Here is a 23,070-nt window from a genome sequence, read left to right as displayed (position 1 = left end):
CAAAATATTATTTAAAGGATTATTTTTCCGCACCACAGCAGACCCCAACGACTTTGACGCACCGAAACACCGACCGCATCCCGTCCCCCCCTTCTTTTACCTCTTTCCTCCTCCCAATCATCGTCCACCTCTCTCTCTTCTCTCTGTCTCTCTCTCTCTTTTCTTCTGCCCATCGCCCAACTCATTCCGTCTCCGGTACTCTGAGCCTTTCGGGATCTCATCAAACAGGTGCTTTTTCTTTATCGTCTTGCGACTCCGTGGATCCTTTCTAGGGTTCTTTTGTTTCTTTCTGTTGGATGATTCGGGTTCGCGTTGCGCCTTGTTTCCTGTAAATTCATGAGGCATTTAAACAATTGGCTAACCTCGTCCGCTATAGGGTTAGGATTCGTGTCGGAACGGTTTAAAGATCGAGCGAGCGCCGGGGCCGTGCGGTTCTGGCCGGGAGGAAAGCTCGGTTCTTGATTCTAGTGGTGTGCTGCGATCGGGGTTTCTTTAGTAAACTTCAACGCGGTGGCAGCCGGAAAGATTTTACGTTGACCGTTACTCTAACTAATCTGAAGGTCTTCTGACGTTTCTTGGCTGCAGGCATGGGCTGTCAAGCAGCTCAATTTGTGCGATCAGGCAACCGATAAGCATTGGTCCGGTAGAACACTGAATCTTTAATGTTTTTTTTTCTTTCTCTGTACCAATTGGGATGCTTTAAAGAACTTGTGCACATTAAGTTTGTTTCATTTTCTTTATTACGAATATATTCTTCTCGATCTTACTACTTGTACGTGCTTGCTTATCTGACTGGCTGGTTTTCTTACGCCTTTCAATCATTGCTGTGCTATGAAAAATGTAATATAATATTTGATGTCAGCAGATACAGTGGTCATTTAATTGTTAGTGTGTGCATTTTTTTGTCAGTGAGTCACAGAAAAATATCCTCAATATTATTAGCTCAACCTTTATTGCTTATTGGATGGAAAAAATAATGGATACTTGACTGATTTGTAGTTACTAGTTTGATCTTGGATTCAGAAATGGGTTATAAATGCTGAACTTACTTCCTTCCATCAGAACCTAATGACCACAATCATCATGGCACACACAAAGAGAGGTTCTAGCATGATATAATACATTTCAGGTTTTACCTGGCATGCATTTTTACTCCAGAATAAGAACACATTATTACTGATATGGTTCCAATGTATATGACCTGCTGCCATCAACGTCATTGTTCAGGCTTTTTCCCAGCGCAATCTGAAACCAAGAAGACTCCATGCAGATTTACAAAAATTACAAGAGTGGGCTTTGCCTTGGCTCTTGGAATGCTAGAAAAGTCTACTTAATGGTTGCAGTTCAAGCTTACATAACTAGAAGCAACCCTCTAAAATTTTCCTATACTTTTGAAAGGAAAAGGAAAAAAACAATCTATTCTACGCCACAAGAATCAATAACCATTTAGCAAGCACAAATATTCTGAAGAAAAAGTTTCCATCTCAAAATATGTTTCGGTCATAACTACAATTTCACATACAGTAACATTTCTATTCAAATCTTTGTTGACTCTGTTGGTGTCTAATATTTTAATTAATTGTTCACCTCCGAGGATTTAAACTTTCTAATACTTGATGATCTGGCTGATAGGAAGTAACTGTTTGCCAGGCAATAGTACAAGAAATATGCATATTCCATTTTATGCCCAAGCAGATGCAGTCAACAATGATCATCAGTTCTCAAGTGAACTTATGGCAGCTGATGCAAGGCCACCTAACACAGGCTATGTGCTTGAAAATGGTGATGTTGGCCTTTCGGCTCGGACATCTGATTCTTTAATGAGGTCCTAAATCAAGGAGTTTTTAATCAAGATCTTTGTTCAGAAACATGTTTTTAATTCGTTTATTATACAACATATTTTTTGCCTGTAGGCATGAATTTCAAATTGATTCTGGTTCCAGTAAAAGAGCCAAAGTCAACAACCGCATATTGGATCCAGAAATCATGGTAAGATCTACCTGGAAGCTGTTGCAGGTTATGCTCTTTGATAAACAACACATGTATCTGATTTTTATATAACAAAAAATTTTCAGGAACTTTACTATAGATCCCACATTCAGGAAGAAGAGATCCTTCTTCTTCGTAAGCAAATCACTGACGCTAGCATTAAAGTATGAAGATAGTAACAGTTTAAATGCATGCTCATTAGACCATCATTTTGCTGCACTTCTTAATTTAATTACATAAAAATGGTCCTTTTTGGCTTTTAGGAACTTCAGTTACTTAATGAGAAGCATATTTTGGAGAGGAAGCTTTGTGAATTGCGGATAGTACGTAAGCGCTGAGAGTATATACATTAATTTATAAATTATTTTCCTGTTTGAAAATTGTGAAGTATTCTTTCGCGCAATAGGCACTTGATGAGAAGCAGGATGATGCAATAGCTAGTGCCTTGAAAGAATTGACTAAAAAGAGAAGCTATTTTGAAGAAAACTTAAGATTGGCCAATAATCTTAAGGTTTGCTTTCGATCTACTTCCCTCGTATTTCTAAATGAAGTTGAACATGATTTCCAGATGTTTCAGTTCTTCTATCTTGTGGCATCTTATGTGCATTTAGTATCTGCCATGGTATGCCATTGTTCTATGATCAGCTACTGCTATATGAATAATGCGTTATAACTTGGTGCTTAATGTTGGAGAAAATGTTTTAAATGTATATGTGCAGAAAGCCACTTAAAAGTACCTGGTTATTAACATTCATGCATTTATAAGATTAACTGGTGACTAAACCTTTGAGTTTGACAATCCAAAAGCATTTGAAAACCGATTACTTTGATCAAACTGTTTTTTAAGTAGGCACTTGAAATATGAAGTAGAAACTTTGCTATGAGATATTAGAAGATGAAGTGAAATTGGTAAAACATAGCATGAATTTTTAGTCTCTCTTCTAGATTTACATGTTCTCAGATGAATTAGGTACTAAAATAACAAAGATGGGAAATTCTGTACCAAGTATTAGGAGGTGGCACTGAATCAACTTAAATTTTTTGTCATGTGAGATTGATGTTTTTATTGCTTCAACCACTAGCAGTAGTTTATAAACGATCACAATCGCCATATCTGAAAGAATTGAAGGTTTTTGATTTGTATAGATCTCATGGTGATAATCAGAGAACAGAGAAGAAGATTGTTTGTAGAGGTTTATAGATGACTCAGCTGTTTGTTGTACACGTCTCTTTGAAAGCTCTATTATTATTGCTGCATCAAGTTTAAGTAACAAGGGCCTTTTTCTACTTTGAGTAGATTTTGCTTTTCAAAGTTTATCTTCCTTTTGATAAAAGCACATCTTGCAACTAGTCTTTTTTAAGTAATTTTCATTGTGCAATATTTCTATGCTTAATTATACACTTTTGGGCTGATTTTATAAATGAAGAAGACATTCCATTCATGTCTACTGCTGTTCGGAATGGAATCTTATTGTATTATTGCCCTTGGAGTATGTCCAAGAATAATTTGTCCCTCTGGGACTTTGCAGAGAGATTATGCTTGGTGGATAATGCTCTGAAATCTCATAACACATCCACTATCTACTGTCATGTTAGAAACCAGATGTTTACATAGCAATAAAATTTTGAACACCTATGCAAAAGCTGACCATTTTATTTAGCTAAGCCAAAATTTGGCATGTTTTGGTTGGGACAAAGACCTGCTAATTGTTCCATATCTACTCAGCAACTCAATTAAAAGCTGTGCCTATGTGCTGTCATGAGTAAAATGGATTCTAAAATCAATTGGAGAAGGGAAAGAAAGAAGATTAATGGTACAAGTAGCTGCCAAAGTATATTTCTATCAGCAAACATTATTGGGATTCATTAACTTATTGCCAATTTAGACCAGTTAGACTGTTTTTAGGACTCAAACAGAAAATGAATGAACTAGCTCACATATGTTGTCCATTAAGGCTTGTGTTCTGTTTGACTAGTTTTACAATTCTGAAACAAGTGAACTATGGTTATTAATTAGCTTAGCTACATCCAATATTTAGGCGTGTTTGGCTCCAGGTTAGGATATATGAAAGTAGGATGTCTCACATTTGGGCTTGGATCATCACATAGTTAGGACATTCCACTTTGTTCACTGACCCAAAGAAGACGATGTTGGCTAGGCTGGTTTGCTTTCCAACATTAGATCCACTTGGTTGTTAGGTGCTATACAGCTTGTAATTCTGAGAGAGAAGGAACATAAGGAAAGGGATTTAGGTAGTCTAACCTTAGTGCCAACTATATTGGTATATTATTATTTTCCACATTTATGAAGTGAAGTGAACACTAACAGATCCTTAGGGACCAATAATTTGATAATAATTTGGTTATATATTATCTAAAAACCTTTTTTTTTAGTTTAACATGCGAGCTGACCACAATCAAAATTTGAACCTCAGCACTCTTGATTCTTTATTTTTTTCCGGGTACATTCTAGACGGCCTGTCGTGCACTGGGGTAATTGTGATGCGTCATCTTTGGAGATCAACACCTTGTCTACAGTACCTTACAAAACCATGTAGTCAGTTTATTTGCTTTCTGGTACTTACAAATATGAATTGCAACTACTTTTTGACTTTCATCTCTTGTTAGGCTTTGTTAAAAAAATATTGACTTTCTGGTACTTACAATATGATTTGCAGCTACTTTTGAATTTCATCTCTTGTTAGGCTTTGTTAAAAAAATTTTGAACAAATGCACTCCATAGTATACTTTGTAATATGGTTTTCTTGCCAATTTGTTCAGGTTGTAGAGGATGAGATGTATGTACTAACTTCGTCATTGCTAAGTCTATTAGCTGAATATGACATACGACCCCCTTCAATCACTTCTTCTACAATCTCCTCTTGTGTAAAGGTAGCAGTTCTTCAGATCTCCTTCTGACATAGAGCTCTTGTGGTTGATCAATTTCGTTAGTAGTTACTCTTGCTATCTGAGGATGCATAATCGGTACAGTTTGATGGTTGTTGCTACCACCTTTCCTTTCTCAGTCTACATAGAGTGCAGGGAATCCCAAATTATTGTACTCTGAAGACTTGTAATTGTAGATGTTCTGTTCGCAGCTTTAGTATTTTATATTCTATATTTTCGGCTTTGCTGGTATAGATGAAATTTGAGCTTGCTGTACTCTCTATTTCAACATTAGCGTATACTGCATTCTGAATTCACCGGTGAAGGTGATAACCATTTTCTTATCCAGTTTGATAACAACTAGGTTGATATTTGTTTCGGTTGTAAAATTAAGGATTATCATGCAATGTTTGGGTACACCATCCTGGGCCTTTCATGTTTAAGGCATGTTGAACTTAAATTGTGCTTCTGCTGATCAAAGTAGGATCACTTGTATATTTAAGCAGATTTTCTGTTTCACCTGTTTAAAATCTCTCATTGCTTGTGCTTGTTAATACTTTACATTTTTAGTGATGTTCATTGAGTTTGATAGAGCTGTATCATTAGTTAAAGATGTTCCAGGATATCGTGCTTTGGTCAGTCATAAACCAATGTCTTTGTTTCCAGTCTGAAATCTGTCAAGTTGGTTTTGTTGATGGATCGAGTGGTATGTGTTGCTCATGTGCAAGCCCTTTGCCTGGAATGATTTAGTACTGTTTAATGCTGATTACATGTAAGAGCTGCACCAGGGCGCAAGAAATTTAACTTGCGACTTTCTTTGTCTTTTCCGTGCATTTGCATGCGAACTAACTTGGCCTTACTGACCCTATATCATAATGACTTCTTTTCTCCATTCTTTTGCATTTCTAATTTGGTACTGCTATTTGGCATGAGGCTAGTACTTGACCAATACTGGAGTTAATAACTGATTCACTTGTTGGCTGCTTAAGACTCTTTTCCTAGTTTTATGGTGACATTTGTGTCATATATGCTGAGTACAATTAGCAATCATGTAACTAGCTATCTGAGTGTAACTGATGGTTTTTGTTGTTTCAGCAATTATACCAGCATATGCAATGGAAGATTAGATCTTATGTAAGTCAGTTTCTGCCAGCTTCTTGGTTATGATCTTGGTTATATTATTATTGTCAATATGAATTCTTCTCTGCTTACACCGTTATGGTGGACTAATTGTTTCATCCAAGTTCAACTCACGTGGGTTATGTTTTCAATCTTCTGTATTAGTAGCAAACTAGAAGTTATTACATGCAAATTTGATTTGTTCTTTGCATTTATGATCAAATTTATCTCCCTCGTTGCCTTTTTAAGCTTGCTGCCCATTTTGATAAACAGTGCTCATATACATCACAATTTGTGCAAGTGCAAAAAAATGTGATGGCTGATAGCCCAGAAATATAAATGGTAGTAACGTAGTATGCATGATTACTTGATGTCAACGTCCAAACAACAAAAGAACATAGGCAATATGCACTCTATTACCTACAATTAGGAAGCATTAAACTTTGGCAATGATGTACAGGAATTTGTTATATTGTATATCACTTTTGTTAGCTTATGTCCCACTTAAAATGCTAAAAATGTTTTACAGTCAGTTTGTCACCCATAAAGCAAAATTGGTAAAAGAAATGGTGTGGAGTAAGATCTTGAAAATGATCTTTTAGTATTAAATCAATCAGTTTAGACTGACTAAAATTGTCAACATTTTTTGCCAGAGCTTATTATTTTTGTTTAAAACGGACCAAAACTTCTTGTGGGCACAAAACTTCAAATTTTACATGCATGTGTGCATGCAGGCATGGAGAACCTAAACATTAAATGCAAACACAAGGATTCTTCTATTAGACAGCATTTGAAATATGAACCTTTTGGTCTTTATTTGGTACCCGAGATGCAAGGTGAAGATTCGTAATCCATGTTATTCTTGATGTTTCGATTGTTTCATCATATTTGTGAACTATGCTTGGATTTGTAATGCTAAAAATATAGTGTGTGACCTTTGCTGATAATACAGAAGATAGATAAAATGCTTGTTTGGGACAGTCATTGAACAAGCCTAACAATAACTTTAAACACACAATATATTCAGTTATGTAGCTGTATCTAGATAAAATGTTTGCTTACATTTATGGTAAGCAAACATCAAGCTTTAGATTCTTCTGTTCTCTTTGGTAGGATACATTGTAAACCCAAGTTTGACAATGTAACACTTATACAAAGAGGCACTAGAAGATGTGAACTGTATCAATCTGGAATACAAATGAGCTCAGCTCGGATTGATTGGTAACTATGGTATTCAAAAAAATCCCAAAATTTTGTTTATTTGTAATGCTGTAGTATGTCGTCTAGGTATGCCTTGTTTGTAATAGCTGAATCCAAAGATTCAGCATATGTGTCTAATTTAACTATCTCACACTTATAATTGTTATTTGAAAGCAAGGCCCAATTATAATGTTTCACAAGGACTTCCACTGTTGACATAATCTTTAGAGTAAACTAAGACAATCTGGACTTATTATATTTAGTATATTAAACTCGAGCTAGACTCAGGTTTAAGTTGATAGCCAGATTTGTGCTACACCGGTTTCAAATTTCTGTTGACATAGGAAACAAAATTTACTTCTAGATCAACTTGGGTTTAAGTTTCTGAATAGTGCTATCTTTGTTATTACTAATGTATGATTGATTGAGTGGAGATTCTTGTGCTTTGGTAACTAAGGAAACCTCATTTACTGGCTTCTTCCTTCTGTGAGGATAGTTATTTTTTCTTTTCTTTTTTTGTTGGAAATTTTAGCCTTTGCATCTCAGATAAAAAACCCAATTGGCATTTGAATAGCTGGTATGGACGCATAGATCTTATATTGTTGGAATTTATATATCTATCATGTTTTGGGCTTACTGCTGTTGCTAAACCCCCTTGTAGCCACATCCTTCATTCATGCTTGCTGAACCACTTGCCACTGCCTTGCCGAGGTGGTCTGCAACCTCATCCGACCTGTGCTCAACCCACCAGTTGCTGCCAACTTGTCATCGTTTGTTGCCGTGCATCGTCTTCCCATTTGCTGAGCCACTTGCACAGGCACATGGCCTCCCCTGATCTTTGCCCAAGCCTCCTGTTGCTGTTTCTTCATGTTGCCATGCAATGCTGTCATGCTTGCTGAACCACTTGCTACAGGCCTGTCGAGAAGGCCCATGGCCTCACCTAATGCTTCTCTCCTTATTCTCTTCCCTATGGTCATTTTGCTTTGTTGTGTAACACAGTAACCTTGCCATCTATTTGAGTCATTGTCGGTCTGCGTAGGCCCGTGTTGCCGACACCCACCATTACCAAGATCCACTGTCTCGTGCACATGCTCAGACCCTTTGTCACCAAAGAAGATTGAGAATTGCAGCCAGAAGGGATGACAGAGGCAAAAAATTAAGGAGAGGAGTTAAGGGGAAGGGAAGGATGAGGAACAAGGAGAAGAAGAAGAGAAAAAATTAGAGGAAAATGACGTGCTACATGATGACAGAAAAAAAGTAAAAAGAAAGAAAAGAAAAGAAAAAAATGGAGGAGAACAAGAAGAGAAAAAAGATGGTAGTGAAAAAGGAAAAGAAAGAAGAAAGGTTATCTTTTTACATATATTATATTATTTATAATTATTACATTATTAAACCTATGGTCCAAGTGATATAGATTGACCCATTGGTCCTAACAAATGACCTAGTTAGCCAATGGTTGGCTGGGTTGATGATTATAATGCTTCTGAATTCTGATAACTACGGTATATAGGCATGACTGCACATCCCTATGTCCAGTGCCAATACCCGCTATGTGTCAATCATGCAGCACATTGCATCCTGCATGCAACATATAAGTAAATATTCCCTTTTTATGTAATTAGTGGATTAAGTATAATTTCCTTGCTGAATTTCCTCACGAGTACCAGTTCTATTTGTTTACTCTAGATCCATCAATTGATTTACATATGGTTTTTTGCAGGGTAATTTTGGTGATATGAACCATCTCTTAGGAAATCAACCTGATAACCTGGTGGTTGATAAGAAGCTTCAACATCCAAGTTCTTCAAGAAAACAATTGCCTCATGCTTATGTGGTATTATTTGCCTGGAGTACTCAGTTTTATTAGCATCTCCTAGATTGTGAAGCTGATTTGTGATATTCTACTTGTAGGAACCAATGATACGTGAGCTTCGCCTATCTGATCAATATCCTATGAATCTGCATAGCAAATCTGCATCTAATCAGTTGAGAGCTACCCAAGAGTATGAAAGAATGGATATAAAGGATGCAAATATTGTTAATGAGAAGCTAAGGGATTTACCATCTGATATTCATATGTTAGTACAAGATCTTTCTTTAAGGGTGCCTACTGTGCCTCTGAGTTCTTTTTCTTAATGAAGTTATTAATAGCTGGACAAATTTCTGGCAAGATTCATCAGTTATGTTTTTACCCTAGGAAATTTTTAAGGCAAAATTAAGGACCAGTAAGAAGTATGCGTAGACAGTGACCCAATTTTAGGTTCTAATTAATTACCATATACATTCATTTTTCTTGTAACGTTACTCTGACAGAAGCAAGTAGAGATGATCCACACATTAACATGTTGGCTTTGAAAGAGGAATGCAAGTTTAATATGCTTATACTCCCTTTATTGGACTATTTTGAAGGCTGAGATACCTCTTGTCATAAACCATGCAGCACTTATCCTTCTGTACCATTTCATACCTATTCTTAGCATCAATGGTTGTATTTGATCCGGCAGATTGATATATTATTGGTTTGCTTGGTTTGACTCTGTCAATCATAATAAAAACTGAATATTTTAATTTGATCTTCATGGTAAGACTCAGTCCTGAAATTTACAAGTAGAAACCTTTCACTTTGGAAGAGGCTAAAATAAGCTCATTCACATAGGAAGAACTCAAGGTTAGCTATGGTTTTCTAATGGTATTTTTGTCACACTGCATGTGAGTCCATTAGTTATTTAATGGTTTTTGTTACTGTATCTAACTCACAGCCTAGTAGGGTATATGAATTCGGATTTCTAATATTCTGACCTCTTGTGTGGTGTGCTCTGAACGTATTGTTATTGCATCGTTATGCACGTTTTAAGTTTCCTTGATATGGGGCCAACAAAAGCATGTTTCCAAGGTTCTTTGGTTGTTTACTTTATTCATTTCCTGAAAATATGAGAAGTATTGGAGGACAATGAAGGATATCCATTCTGATCTCTGATATAATGTAAGACTGTCAGCACTACATTGGTCAAGACTAAATTCTGGATGACAGTCTATGAATGTTTGATGGGAGGAATGTTGAGGAGCTTGTTAAGGTAAGTTATAGTTGGCTGCCAGCATACCCAAGTTATGAAAAGATGATATAAAATCAATTGTTGGTTAGGATACATTGAAAAGAAGACATTGTAGTGTGGCTATGGAGGGATATGTCTATTCCAATACAAGGTTCAAGGGGAGATTAACATAGATAACTTAAATAGAAGTAGTTAAAAGAGAAAAAATGTTCCTCAGATGAAAAAATGCCTCTTTTATGCCAATTGGTATCAAGAATTCATCATGTGAGATCTAAATTCCAAATGATGGTTACATGAGACTGTTGTCGTTTATCTGTCCCTTCTCTGTTGCTACTTGGAGATTCTATAGAAATGTCATTTGTTATTTCTATGAGAAGCCTATCTAATTGATTCCCCAAGGCTGCAGACTTTCTTGTACAAACTTATGAGTCATTATGCAGGGAGGTTGGTGGTACTGGTGCTCCAAATTCCTTTGAAGGTTATGCTCATGAGGAGACAATTAGATTACCAGATACTGATGCCCAATTGCATATGGTGACAAATCGTGGATCCTTTATTTCAGAAGGTAGTGAAAGGCTGAATGAATCAATGAATACTGAAGTGCAAAGCAGACTTTCTTCTCAACTGATGATAACTGTGATTTTATATTATCTGTGGTTAGCAGGTGAATTTGACTTGCCAAGTATAGAAGGGTTTCAGATATATGGTGAGGCTCAACCAGGATGTAAGTTACAAGCCTGTGGATATCCGACAAATGGTACTACTCTTTGCACCTTTCAGGTATGACTTCTGATCTATTTCTTCCTCTTCTTGAATAGGATATCAAGCCCATTTGTTGTTTTTGCATTCAGTTGTGATTAATCTTCAATAAGATTTATACTGAACTGTCTTTCCAGTGGATTCGTGAACTTGATAATGGCACTAGGCAGTATATTGAAGGTAATGTTCAATGTGACTTTTTTTGTATTAGATGAAGTGATGATAAAATTTTTGATATTGCTTCAGTTTATCTATTATTGCCTTTGTTATCTATCACCACAGGAGCTACTGTTCCAGAATATGTGGTAACTGCTGATGATATTGGCACTTTTCTTGCTGTAGACTGCACTCCCATTGATGACAGTGGCCGTCAGGTGTCTTGCCTGTACTATACTCCTGCTATAAATCACTACACTCAGCAATTCCATAACTTTCATTATTTGTTATCTCCAAAACTTAAGCATGTTAGTTTACTTTTAGCAATGTATTCTTGTTACATGGATGATGGTATAACTATCTGTTGAGTTTAATCTGTCAAATTTGCTGTCTATTTATTGTGTGTTTTTTACTTGTGAGCAGAGCATGTGCAAAGTGGTTGCTTTTCTCTGATATCCATCAACATTTTCACAACTGTAGCAGCCTGTAAAAATATCATTTGAAGATCAGACTTAGTGCCTCTGAAAAATGTAACCTAGAAAAGAAATGTTTGGATATGAATAGGTAGTTAAATGTTGACTAACTATCAGTATTAGATATATGATGTTCTGTATCCTACATGTTTTTTTTTTTCACAATTTCATTCAGCATTTCTCACATATTGTTTTATCATAAATCTGTCAATAGGAAGCATTTCTAATAGCAAGGGAGGACGATCATGCTTGATGCAGAAGGTTCCATGGACACAATATTTAACCTGAGATCCAACAAATGGAACTATATTGGTTCTCCAATCTATTCAAAGTGATCTATGGCTTTATATTACCTGGAGGCTAAAATTAATGAGTTATATGAGTTCTTTCCCATGCATTAGATAATAGTAGAACCGAGTGTCATATACCTTAGTGCTCCAATGTACATTTATTCCCTCTACCTGGACGATTAACCATTTGACTTAAATTAAATTATGCTCCTAGCTGATCAAACAAATTTACATGCATGAAAATTAGAACTTTCCATTTTGGAAGATTAGAAGCATTTGCAAGGAATTTCTAAAACAATTAATTGTTTTATAGATAGTTGATACAGATCATTCTGGAGAGTTCATATTAATTAAGTTAGGCTTTATTTGTTGGATTTTTGGTGTTCTATCCAATCATGGTTATTTTTCTAGCTTAGTTCTCATATTGCTTTAGTGACATCTATTTTGGATGATTGTGTTGCGTCTATGGTATAATGCTTCTGTATTTATATTTGCATAGCAAAGAGAGATATTGTGCATGAAAGGGCATTTTGGTTAGGGAGGCAAAGCCAAGCTTTACATGTTAAAGTTCTGCTTATCAAGCATTTTTGCTTTTCTTGAACTCAGTTCCAGATCATCTTTATATATATATATACATATATATATATATGTATATATATGTGTATATATATGTGTATATATATGTATATATATGTATATATATATATGTGTGTGTGTGAGCACGTGCTCGCTAAAGTCTGGCTCGTCTTAATCAGAATTCAATCTTTTGCTCAGCTATATACCTCATCATGATGTAGCTTGGTTTTAAAGATTAGCATTTCATTGTGACCAAATTATGTTTCTTATCTTGCTAAATATATTTGTGGTGGTTTGTGATTTTATTTTTATTCTCAGTGATCTGTATTCTTTCTTCTAATGGATTCTTATTAATTTAGTTCACTTTAATATTATTGTTATGTGTATCAAGTGTTAATTATATTGTGATTCATCTGTTTCCTTCAGGGTCATCTTGTGCGGCAGTTTGCCAATAATCATAGCAAAATAACATGTGGTGAGTAGATGTTGCACTTGAACAGTACTATCCTGTTAATGATCTTGACATTGAGAATCCAAATTCTCCTATGACTCTTGCTCTCTTCTATCATAGGATTGGATATTGCAAGATTCAGTAATTATTTATTTGGCAGAGAACTCTAGTTATAAAATATATAACTGTAACCACAGATATAACCTCAAAAAGGGTTCAGTATTTTTTATTTTCTTTATTACATTTAATATAATAGATCATATTCAAGAATCTTTGTAGCTCATCAGAGTCTGATAAGTTGACACATGTAATTTATGACATTCCATTTGTAGTAGATTATATTCAAGAATCTTCATATTCCCTTATCGTCCTTTTGGCTAAGAACAAGTGTAGTATCTATTCTTATCAGTTTAATATCCAATACATGGGCCATCGCCCTACTTTCATATTAAATTAATTTCTTGTGGGGGAGGGCCCACTACACTACAGTAGCTTGCTACTGGGGCCCTTGTGCGTTTCCCTTACATTGCACTATTGCAAGGGCTCGGTGCACCCCTCAGGAGAAAAAAAAGAATCTTCACAGCTTATCAGACTCACATAAGTTGACATATTTAATTTATGGCATTCCATTTCTATGTTTGATCATGATGTTCTTTCATAATAATGTTTTTTATGCTTCATTATTTATGACTGTTTTGCTTTGTAGCTATTAAAGCACTTTGATTATGTTAACTCATTACACAATTAAAACAATACTTTAAATCATATTCTGTCAATTTATTGAATCTACCTTTTGTTAGTTTAAGTAGGATCATGCGAGGTGTTGATGTTATATGTATACTTTCTGTTCTTTTGAATAGTTATATTCTAGTTCTTTGTGTAGTTATGCTAAATATTACAATTTTTTAATTCAATTACCAATTATTTTATGTTTATTTGTAAGGAAGCATCTTTCCGCATAAGCAGACAGGGAGATCGTTTTTGACTATGCTCCTTACCTTTTTGCTTTGAGCTTAGATTGGAATAGAGTATCTTTCAGTATATACGAAAAGGAAAAATGGAAACCTTCAAACTTAAAACCTGCAGACGTTTACATTTTGTGTGTGATCATCAAGTTGGGAACAAGTTTGCTATGTTGGTAGGCTGAGGCTGGTTCCCTTGTAACATTGAAAAAAAATCTTGATTGGCTTGGGTAATATGGAGTTAACTTAAACCTGACTATTTTGTTTGAAAACCAACTCATCTGCGAACTCAGCAAGTTTTAATGAGCTGGGCCATGAGTTCTGTAGAACTTGTTTAAATTGATAAAACTCATCTGGCTTAGATTGCAATCGTCAATCATATCATTTCAATTGAAAAAACTTTTGTGTTGGAAAGTTCAAAGATTATGTGTCAGAGATGTTTAATTTATGATGAAAGTGATGGAAGAGACAAATGAATTAATCTCATAAAAGTGCTCTGCATATTTTCAGCAAGACAGATATGAAGTTATAACTAATTGTATCAACCTTTAAATATAATTAAGAAATAACAATATCAGGAGCTAAGAGTATGCCATGGGTATGCGTCAATCAAACCGTATGCTAGAAAACTAAATGGGTTCCAATTAATCAATTATTGGCTTGTTCTAGAGATTCTACCCGAGCTAATATCCAGTTCTAACAGGGTTATTTGGTTTTTGAATGTTGCCATTTTGGGGCTATAAGAGGCTGGTATTAGGTTGTTTGTCAATTTTTTTATGGCAAAATTTGATGAAATAATTTCCTTATTGTGAAATAAGTTGTATGAATAACTTGTGAATAACTTTCTCTATGCATGTGTATCAAAGTTAGTGTGAAGTGTTTCCCATCTTTATTCATGAACTTGTGAAAGAAGAGGAAAATCCAACTGCTGCAAAATACCAACTAATTATTTGTTAACCTTGCAATTATGATTCGGATATGTTAATTCTTTCATCTTCTGCTGCCATTTATTTCCATTATTCATACTACCTTTGTATTTCTGTTGAAGTTTGGGCTGGTTTTGAACTTAAAGTGGCTTTTAATTTTCATATTGCAATGTGCTTAAGCATTTACTTTTTGATGTTAATATGGGCATCAAAATCGGATTTATTCTCCACAGACCCAGAGATGCAGCATGAGATCGATGCCTATATTTCTGCAGGTAGAGCAATATTTGATGTCAAATTATGGGTATGTGGCATTTCAACTCTGATTTATTTAAAACTATTTTCTCATGGTTTTCTTGCATTATGCATCTTCATTTAGATTCAATGTATGATTTTAAATTTCCTCAACATTCCAAATGTTATGTACATTTTGGTGTTATTTTAGTGTTAGCTGTCATTTCCAAATGTAATGTTTCTCAAGAAACATAACATACTATATCTGCATGCCATGGACGACACAAATCTTTATCCAGAAAAGGATGAACTCGTATAGACAGGTGGCACCATTTTGGACTCGCTGCATGATCCACAGTAGGAGATATTTAGAAGAAATGCATTGGCTAACTAATGAAGCGGTCCATGCTTATATATTGACCAGATTTATCACACTTGATGTCTCCCATGAGATGAGGGTTGTATACCATGAACAAGGATTCGAGTACTGAACCATGACGAACATTCTGATTGGTACTGATCAGTAAGACCTGCCAAAATAATGCCTGATTTGTGGAACATATTTATAATTTTTTACATTGGTATACCAAGGTATACCATGCTATACCAGTCTAACAATGAACCAGTATTCTTGATGGACTAGTATTAAATCCTTGATTCTGACTAAAACTGAATGTTCTGTAAACAGTAACTTGAGGATATAATTGTCACAGATTTGTTGTCTATTTCCTGACCGTAGGATCCTAGTCAGATGAGCATTACATCCTTGTAATGCAAATGCATCAAGATAATATTGGATCTTTTATCTAACATGTCACCGGTAAATGGTTACTGAATAGAATGATTCTATCGACTGGGAACAAGCGGTTCTGATCGTGAAACGTTCCACCTATCTGATTATGATCAAACATACAGACAGAGTGGTAATGGAAGAAAAATATTCACCCGAGCTAAAAGTAAGTATTTTGTAGCAGGCAGTAAGCCTGGCTGTTATTAGACCTTTCCATAAGTGCTATTTTGTGACTTTGCCATGATTGACTTCACAGATCAAAGTTCCACTTGGGTACACAACCCAGTTTGTGTTGACCTGTTCAGATGGAACTAATCTACCACTTAGAACTGATGGGACTAGTCAGCCATATAACTTGGAGAATGATGTTAGGTCAGTCAAACAAGCTGCTCTTGTTTTCAAATTTGTCTTCTCCTGTCATGCTCAGAGGACAATATTTAGTTTCGCTTGCTCTTTCATATGACTTACTGTGCAGGCTACGTGATATGATTGTGTTGACCATGAGATGCTTCCAGTCTAAGGTAGATACTAATGCCGATGAGATTCTTAGTGTAAATGCTCCTTCATGCATTACAGCTACTGGTAAATGTTGTTGAGTTAGACTTTCTTTTGTTCCACTTAGCTTGAAATTTTGTATGTAATAGTACTGCAAACTCACTAAAAAGTTTTCATGAAAAATATACTTTGAGAACAATATATCTTATCTAGCATAGGGTTTGTGCTATTATTGTTGTTGAAGTTGCACATGTTGACAATTAAGTGCTAATTTGAGTAACTATTTTAAATGACCAATCTATGTGCTGTTTCAATGTAACTAAACTGGTGCGTTTCTCACGTCTCTTACAAATCCAGAAAAGTATAATATGTTAAAAGAATATTATGAGTTAACTATTTCCAGAAAAGTAAATGTGATATTCCTACATACTACCAAGTAAACTGGCAATGCATTCCTACAATTTTTTTTTTTTTAAATCTAGGAGGTGTGTACTTTGGGCATATCCTATTTTAGGATTGATCATTCTTTTCTCCATTGTTGTTGTTGTTGTTATTTTTTTGTGGTACGTTTGTTTTTCATGCAACTGTCCTGCTGATCTTGAATCAGTTTATTGTAGGCTGTTGATGCTAAAAGAAAAGTCAAGGCCTAGATGATATGGTACAATTTTTTTTTGTTTGAACGTTTAGAGGCAAGTAAGTGTACGGTCAACTTTTCTTTTTTTTTCTCTATTTTTAAAGTGTTTTCTGTTTTTGAGTTTCAATAATGTGGGTTGTGTATAGTTTTCCGCCCTGTGTTGTCATAAATTCAAGCAAGGATTACGGTGAGAGGATGGTTTTTTCGTGGATCTGTTTTGTGTTCTTAAGCAAATTAAAGTTATTCTTTTGATTATAGTTCTGTTGCTTGAGATATTTCTCTCTAACTAAGAATCATGGATGAACATGTTTTTTTTTTTTTTGTATGTTTTGCTTTTTCCTGTGAATGAACATGAATCTTGATATCGCAATGAGGTAGTAAGTATGGGAGAGAAAGTTGGATGCAATATGTATATTGTAGTAAAAGAAAAGAGAGAGAGAGAGAGAGAGAGAGATCATCTGTTCCCCTGATTGGAATTGCAGTTGTCGATGGGTACAAACGAACGGATTACCGAATCTGATGGAACCGCAATGGAATCAGATTCCGAGGAAAGAGAGATGAAGGATTTGGTATTATCCTTCCCAGAGCAAAAGTGCTCCGCCTTTTCTCTCTTTCGTATTCCAAAGCAAGCATCCAAAAGAAGGGGTTCCGAGGCAAAGATGAGGGTTGACATGTCACACTAAGTAAGAGAAGGCCTCATCGCACGCCAGTATGTCATTCCTCCCTCCAGCCAGAACAGCTTTGCTCGACAGACAGACCCGAGTCCAAAGGCGATCATAAAGCATCTAACAAGCAAACAAAGGATCCTTCATCCTTCATGTGGCTAAATTTAAATTTTTCATTAAGGAGATTATGTTCTACTACCTTTTTTTTTTTTTTTCTTTTTTTTTTTGCATGTGAAAACACAACAAGTGGAGGTCTAAATGTTACGTCAGTACCAATTCGATATTATTTAAACGTCTCATTAGGTCGACACATTAGTCATGTATCTCACATGGTCGGCACGATGTGCAACGATGTTAATTGAGATGCTTGACGGTTGTGATGATTCTTCATGTCGGACTAACATTTGATAATTTCGTATAATTGCTCATACCAATTAACACACACACACACACATTCTCGACGGTTATTGAAGTATTGGGCCTACTATGCACAGGAGAAGACCCACCACTTTTAACTATTTGAACCACGCCCTTATCATATACAATTATCTTCTCACACCAAGCTTGCAACGGATGTGGACGAAATCTAAGGTTGGCTGTGTGATCCGAGTCGGAACAATCAAAATATGAGATAATATAATTTCAAAGTAAAAAATAGAACCATCTAGAAAATAGTGGGGGCATTCCTTTAATCCCGAGGATTAATTTCTGAATCCTCCATGTTCTTCGAATTTGATTCTTGTGGTAAAAGAAATCCGATCGACCTGCTGCAACTCTCCCACACATCCTTTCTGCCGACCTGCATTTGTTTCTTGATTCCTCGAGACCATCAAGGAAGTCAAGTCCATAGGTCTTCTTTTATTTGCAGGAGTCAAGACGGAATATTGACTCAAGTTGCAGCGGCCTGAAGTTGGACCTGAATCACCCAATTTCCAACGCCCCCTTTTTTCCTTTTCCTTAATTCCTATGGTTCCAGGCGGAAGAAGATTAGCTCACCGCAGGAAGGAATAACCGGCTGCACGACTGTCCGACCATCCGAGTGGAGGAGCAGTCGAGGAAGGGTGTTTCGCGTGTGGCTGGTGGCGGTGGGGGACGACGGACCTTTTGACTGCCGTCAACCCAGGAATGACGAGCCGGTCGGTGGAGTCCGTCACCCAGTGATGCGACCGGCACAACGCGTGAGAATGACACGAGGAGGTCGGCTTTCGTCCTCGGGGGTGTTGTGATGGGGTCCTCTCTTTTCCATGATGATGATGATGATTATTATTATTATTTTTTTTGATATCTCGATGGAAGCGGGAATGGCTATCAAAGCTTTGGCGATGTGAATGTTTTTTGAATAAGCAAAAAAAAAAGAAGCAATATTTACGTTTATTTCTTCAAACTCATGATTGGTTGACGGTTGACCGACGATGAGATCAGGTGAGGCAGGGCACCTGTTCATTTTCTTATTATCAATTAAAAATTCATGAGCATCGACAATCACATCGCCTTCATGACCTGTAGCAAATGTGTTTTAACACCTCCGGTGGTAATCCCTGTTTGGGCACTTGCCGACTTCCTCCTTCATCTTTCTCGCCAGAAAAGGTCTCAGGATATCGCCGAAGAAGACACATATCTGTCTCCGCGTTCAACGACAACCAGCCAAAGGAACCTCTCTCTCTCTCTCTCTCTCTCTCTCTCTCTCTCTCTCTGAGATGAGCTGCTCCTTGTGATTATTGTAATTGAGCTGAGGTTTTCCGTGAAGTGGAGAGAGAGAGAGAGAGAGAGAGAGAGAGAGAGAGAAGAGAGAGAGAGAGAGAGAGATCTTTGATCTGGGGTCTAAATTTGCCCATCTATAATCAATCAGTTATTATTATTGCATTCTCAACAAATTGAGCTTCTTCTTCTTCTTCTTCTTCACCGGTGCACACAGCAGTCCAAGCGAAGAGGGAGGCGGGCAGTTAGTCGGTGGATGAGTGGGGTTTCGTTTCTCTTTTTCTCTTTGATTTATTGGTGCAGTAGGTCAAGTTGGAGTTGCATCCACGCGCCACTCGATTGGAGGCTTCAATGGGCAAGCGTGGCTCTCTTGTGGGACGGTGACGCGCGACTCGGTTGGATGGGGAGATAGGGCTCTTCTTGGAAGCCCCGACTATATTTTATCTGCTAGAGGAATGGCTTACGATTATAATGGATTCATTCTCTCGTAGATTATTATTTGATAAAGATCGACGTCATAATCGACTACCTACTATCGTCCATGGTCTCACTGGATTAATTGGTGGGATCAACATACGCTTTAAGCAATCTAGACCTAAATCCATGGCCGCTAAACTACGGAGAAAGAAGACAAAAGGTCCGTTGAAGTATGACTACAGAGAGAAATCGGCGTGGTTCGAGGGGGAGGGAGGGATAAAAGGACAGATCGTCATAGGACAGAAGCAAGTGATACAGCGTTCCTTCGGGTTGGGGAAATCAAAGTGTCACGTGATGGGATCGACAGATAAGGACGCCATCTCTCTCTCTCTCTCTCTCTCTCTCTCTCTCTCTCTCTGTCTTCTCTCTCTAAACTGGCCTCGCCGCCTTCTTCTAACCAGCCTTCTTTCTACCTCTCCTTTTAGCCTCTATTTATGCTGCTGCTCTACGACCCTCTTCTTTGGAATCAGAAAGACCAGCAGAAACACCGAGAAGAGGAAGCTCCTGTCGTTTATAATGGCGATCGATCAGGAGCCCCCCTTCCAAGACCTCAATGTCAAGAACAGACGAGCCATGGTGATGTTTCTTTCTTCTAAAGCTTGTTTTTTTCTGTTTGCCTCCTCTGGTTTTGCTTGAATTGAATGATTGTGGCTGTTGGTGTTCATTTTGGTGGATATGTCAACAGGGAGATGGAGGACCGGAGGATGACAGCCGCTGGCCTCGGTGGCTGCGGCCGCTGCTGACGACGAGGTTCTTCTGCCACTGCAACCTCCACGGAGATTCCCCCAAGAGCGAGTGTAACAGGTACTGTCTCGATTGCACCAACGGCGCCCTCTGCTCGCACTGCCTCGCCTACCACTGCGACCATCGCACCATCCAGGTCCGTCTCTTCTCCCCCTCTTCCGCTCTTCTTCGCTGCCTCGCCTGCCACCGCCAGCTTTTCTAGTCCGTCTCCAGTGGTTCCATCTCCCTCCCGCCATGTATACGGCCTTCCGATGGTTGGGATCGGCTGCCCTGTTCCTTCCCGCCACAAAGGTGGCACCTTTTGGGGATTTCCACGCTTCTTCCAGCCACGGATCCGACCTCTGGTTGGATAAAAGGCGGCGGCTTCGATCCCTCCGATGAGATGACCGCTTCTGGTTGACGGTGCAGATACGTCGATCATCCTACCACGACGTGATCAGAGTGTCCGAGATCCAGAAGGTGTTGGACATTACCGGCGTGCAGACGTACATCATCAACAGCGCCCGCGTGGTGTTCCTCAACGAGCGTCCCCAGCTGAGGCCCTGCAAGGGCGTCACCAACACCTGCAGTGTCTGCGAGCGCAGACTCCTCGACTCTTTCCGCTTCTGTTCCCTCGGCTGCAAGGTCTGCTTCCTCATCGATTCCGTCGATTTCCGTTGGTTTTCGTGTCTTTCCGACTCGGTCACGGGATGTTGCGAGCAACCGTTTGTGGGAATGCTGGTTCAGATCGCCGGCACCCGCAACGGCCGCGGCGAGAAGAAGTCGACGAACAAGAACGAAATGGCGGCGGCATCGGACTCGGAGGAGTCCCACACTAGCTCCAGCCACGTGACGCAGAGCTTCAGTCCCTCTACCCCGCCGCCGGCCGTCGTGAGCTACCGGAGCTCAAAGAGCAGGAAGGGCATTCCCCGCAGGGCTCCCTTTGGAAGCGTCCTAATGGAGTTGTAGGCCATGCATCTCTCGTGTTACCACCAGCAGTTACCACCAATAATACACAGCATAAGGCTATCCATTCACGTAGTTAGTCTCGTGTGAGCAGCTCACGGTGACTAGATTCTGAAAGAGGTATGCTACGAGGATGCATGTCAGAACCTGCAACTTTTCGTGGTGAAGCGGAGTAAGAATGGACCTGCATCGCATCCTAATCGAAGAAAAGGGTAAACTGCTGAAGCTTTAGATTAGATAGTCGGCTGCGGTTGCTGCAGTACATGGTTGTGATGGTTGGTTAGGAGGGAGAAGGATGGATTGATGAAGGGGGGAAATGGGTGTGTGTCCAGGATAGGAATGTGGAATAAATTGCAGAGCTTGTCTGCTTCTTGGTGTGTGTGCAGTTGGTTCGTTGGTGGTGGCATCGTCTTTTCTTTATGCAACGACAGCAACCGAGAGAAGGTCGATCATCATCATCATCATCATGATGCTTTTGCCGGAATGTTTTTGCTCCACGACGATCGATTCTAAACTGTCGGGTGAATCACGAGAGGCCCGGCTATTATGTATCCCCCTCGTGTCGTGTGCTGCCTTCGTCCCACAATTGCCTTTTCCGTCCCATCATCTCTCTTCTCTCTCTCTCTCTCTAACCACCCCATTGGGTCTGTTATTAATATCATATGATTGATGTTTCCTAATATGTCCTCGAAATATAATGAGGGAATAAAAAAAAACACAAATAACAGAGGCACTCTTTCTTTACACGTCATTCCCACCCTCGTCACACATGGCAAAAGGTTCTACCTAATTTCTATTCCTATGTAGAGGAGGATAGTGGACACCATCGGCCGAGTGGTGTGGCCAACTTGGTTGCAGTCCATTAAAAGTATATTTTGGAAGATCTCCGTTAAGTGGTGTGGCCAACTTGGTTGCAGTCCATTATCAGCGATCAACTGGAGCTTGATCGATCCATTAAGGTGCAGGTACGGATCAGCTAAGCAGCCTCACCCAGATGTCTCGACGACTTTGGAACGCTTGATATGTCTATTGGGAAAAAAAATTATTAAAGTAAAATATTCTTTTTCCTCTTTGTATCAAAATGAGTTTCTCGTCAAAATACCAACTTGATATCCAAATGTAAACATTACAGCATAAACAATAGAACAAATAATCAATCACATAGTGAGACCGAATCTTTTAACGTGAAAAATCAAAAATCACGGGACCGTAGTCCACCTCAAATTTCCACTATCAATAGCATATCTTCATCACATATGATGAATCTTCTTATAAGAGAATTCTAGGTCTCACAAAGTGGGTATAGCAGGAAAGTACCTCAGAGAGGGTAAAATATAGATCAACACCGTTAGGATTGTAGAGCTTACTGCAAGGATTCTTCGTATAAAATTTGGACCAAAACTGATAACATTTGGCCACCGATCGTCAAGCAAAAATCTTACTTTCTCTCTCTCTTTCTCTCTCCTCTTTTCTCTACACGTCGCCGCACACGTTCATTGCACACATGCTCGCTACACCAAACCCTTCCTCTTATTTTCTGCCTTCAAT

At 38.1% G+C, this 23,070-nt stretch overlaps 2 protein-coding genes and 1 non-coding gene across 17 annotated transcripts; all 3 read left to right on the top strand.

Moving 5' to 3' along the window:
* The first annotated feature begins 38 nt into the window (after nucleotides 1-38).
* Nucleotides 39-17,248, top strand: LOC135645641 (uncharacterized). 14 transcript variants are annotated; one of them, XM_065164238.1, is made up of 22 exons: nucleotides 39-228; nucleotides 377-470; nucleotides 586-643; nucleotides 1,651-1,825; nucleotides 1,914-1,989; nucleotides 2,076-2,153; nucleotides 2,253-2,312; nucleotides 2,396-2,500; nucleotides 4,771-4,881; nucleotides 5,971-6,009; nucleotides 8,915-9,028; nucleotides 9,106-9,272; nucleotides 10,688-10,812; nucleotides 10,909-11,027; nucleotides 11,144-11,186; nucleotides 11,289-11,380; nucleotides 12,928-12,976; nucleotides 15,074-15,144; nucleotides 15,914-16,030; nucleotides 16,121-16,236; nucleotides 16,340-16,446; nucleotides 16,977-17,248. In XM_065164238.1, exons 4-22 carry the CDS (start codon nucleotides 1,668-1,670, stop codon nucleotides 16,982-16,984), a joined length of 1,755 nt encoding a protein of 584 aa, XP_065020310.1. In that variant the 5' UTR covers nucleotides 39-228; nucleotides 377-470; nucleotides 586-643; nucleotides 1,651-1,667; the 3' UTR covers nucleotides 16,985-17,248. The 14 variants fall into 14 exon arrangements, 13 of the variants coding, with proteins under 13 accessions (XP_065020310.1, XP_065020311.1, XP_065020312.1 ...); XM_065164239.1 differs by having other exon boundaries at nucleotides 1,633-1,825; XM_065164240.1 differs by lacking the exon at nucleotides 377-470.
* LOC135647795 (U2 spliceosomal RNA) lies at nucleotides 13,310-13,510 on the top strand. Its single transcript, XR_010500494.1, has one exon. It is a non-coding gene; the product is annotated as a U2 spliceosomal RNA (small nuclear RNA).
* A 2,839-nt stretch (nucleotides 17,249-20,087) lies between the features above and the next one.
* On the top strand, nucleotides 20,088-21,901 carry LOC135644366 (uncharacterized). 2 transcript variants are annotated; one of them, XM_065161875.1, is made up of 4 exons: nucleotides 20,090-20,409; nucleotides 20,519-20,713; nucleotides 20,986-21,201; nucleotides 21,304-21,901. In XM_065161875.1, exons 1-4 carry the CDS (start codon nucleotides 20,128-20,130, stop codon nucleotides 21,523-21,525), a joined length of 915 nt encoding a protein of 304 aa, XP_065017947.1. In that variant the 5' UTR covers nucleotides 20,090-20,127; the 3' UTR covers nucleotides 21,526-21,901. The 2 variants fall into 2 exon arrangements, with proteins under 2 accessions (XP_065017946.1, XP_065017947.1); XM_065161874.1 differs by having other exon boundaries at nucleotides 20,088-20,409; nucleotides 20,986-21,901.
* The last annotated feature ends 1,169 nt before the right edge of the window (nucleotides 21,902-23,070 follow it).

This window comes from Musa acuminata, chromosome BXJ3-8 (genome assembly GCF_036884655.1).
Source record: "Musa acuminata AAA Group cultivar baxijiao chromosome BXJ3-8, Cavendish_Baxijiao_AAA, whole genome shotgun sequence".
NCBI lineage: Eukaryota > Viridiplantae > Streptophyta > Magnoliopsida > Zingiberales > Musaceae > Musa > Musa acuminata.
The sequence above is the reverse complement of the archived record's forward strand: the minus strand, read 5'-3'. Positions and strand labels throughout refer to the sequence as shown.

What these genes read in the sequence shown, in the direction of transcription:
- LOC135645641 (XM_065164240.1), top strand. Translation starts at nt 1,668, where the DNA reads ATGCATATTCCATTTTATGCCCAAGCAGATGCAGTCAACAATGATCAT. An exon ending in CAATCTCCTCTTGTGTAAAG is followed by an intron (nt 4,882 to 5,970) that starts GTAGCAGTTCTT and finishes TTGTTGTTTCAG; the next exon opens with CAATTATACCAGCATATGCA. An exon ending in AATATTCACCCGAGCTAAAA is followed by an intron (nt 16,031 to 16,120) that starts GTAAGTATTTTG and finishes TTGACTTCACAG; the next exon opens with ATCAAAGTTCCACTTGGGTA.
- LOC135644366 (XM_065161874.1), top strand. Translation starts at nt 20,128, where the DNA reads ATGGGATCGACAGATAAGGACGCCATCTCTCTCTCTCTCTCTCTCTCT. An exon ending in TCAAGAACAGACGAGCCATG is followed by an intron (nt 20,410 to 20,518) that starts GTGATGTTTCTT and finishes ATATGTCAACAG; the next exon opens with GGAGATGGAGGACCGGAGGA. An exon ending in GCGACCATCGCACCATCCAG is followed by an intron (nt 20,714 to 20,985) that starts GTCCGTCTCTTC and finishes TTGACGGTGCAG; the next exon opens with ATACGTCGATCATCCTACCA.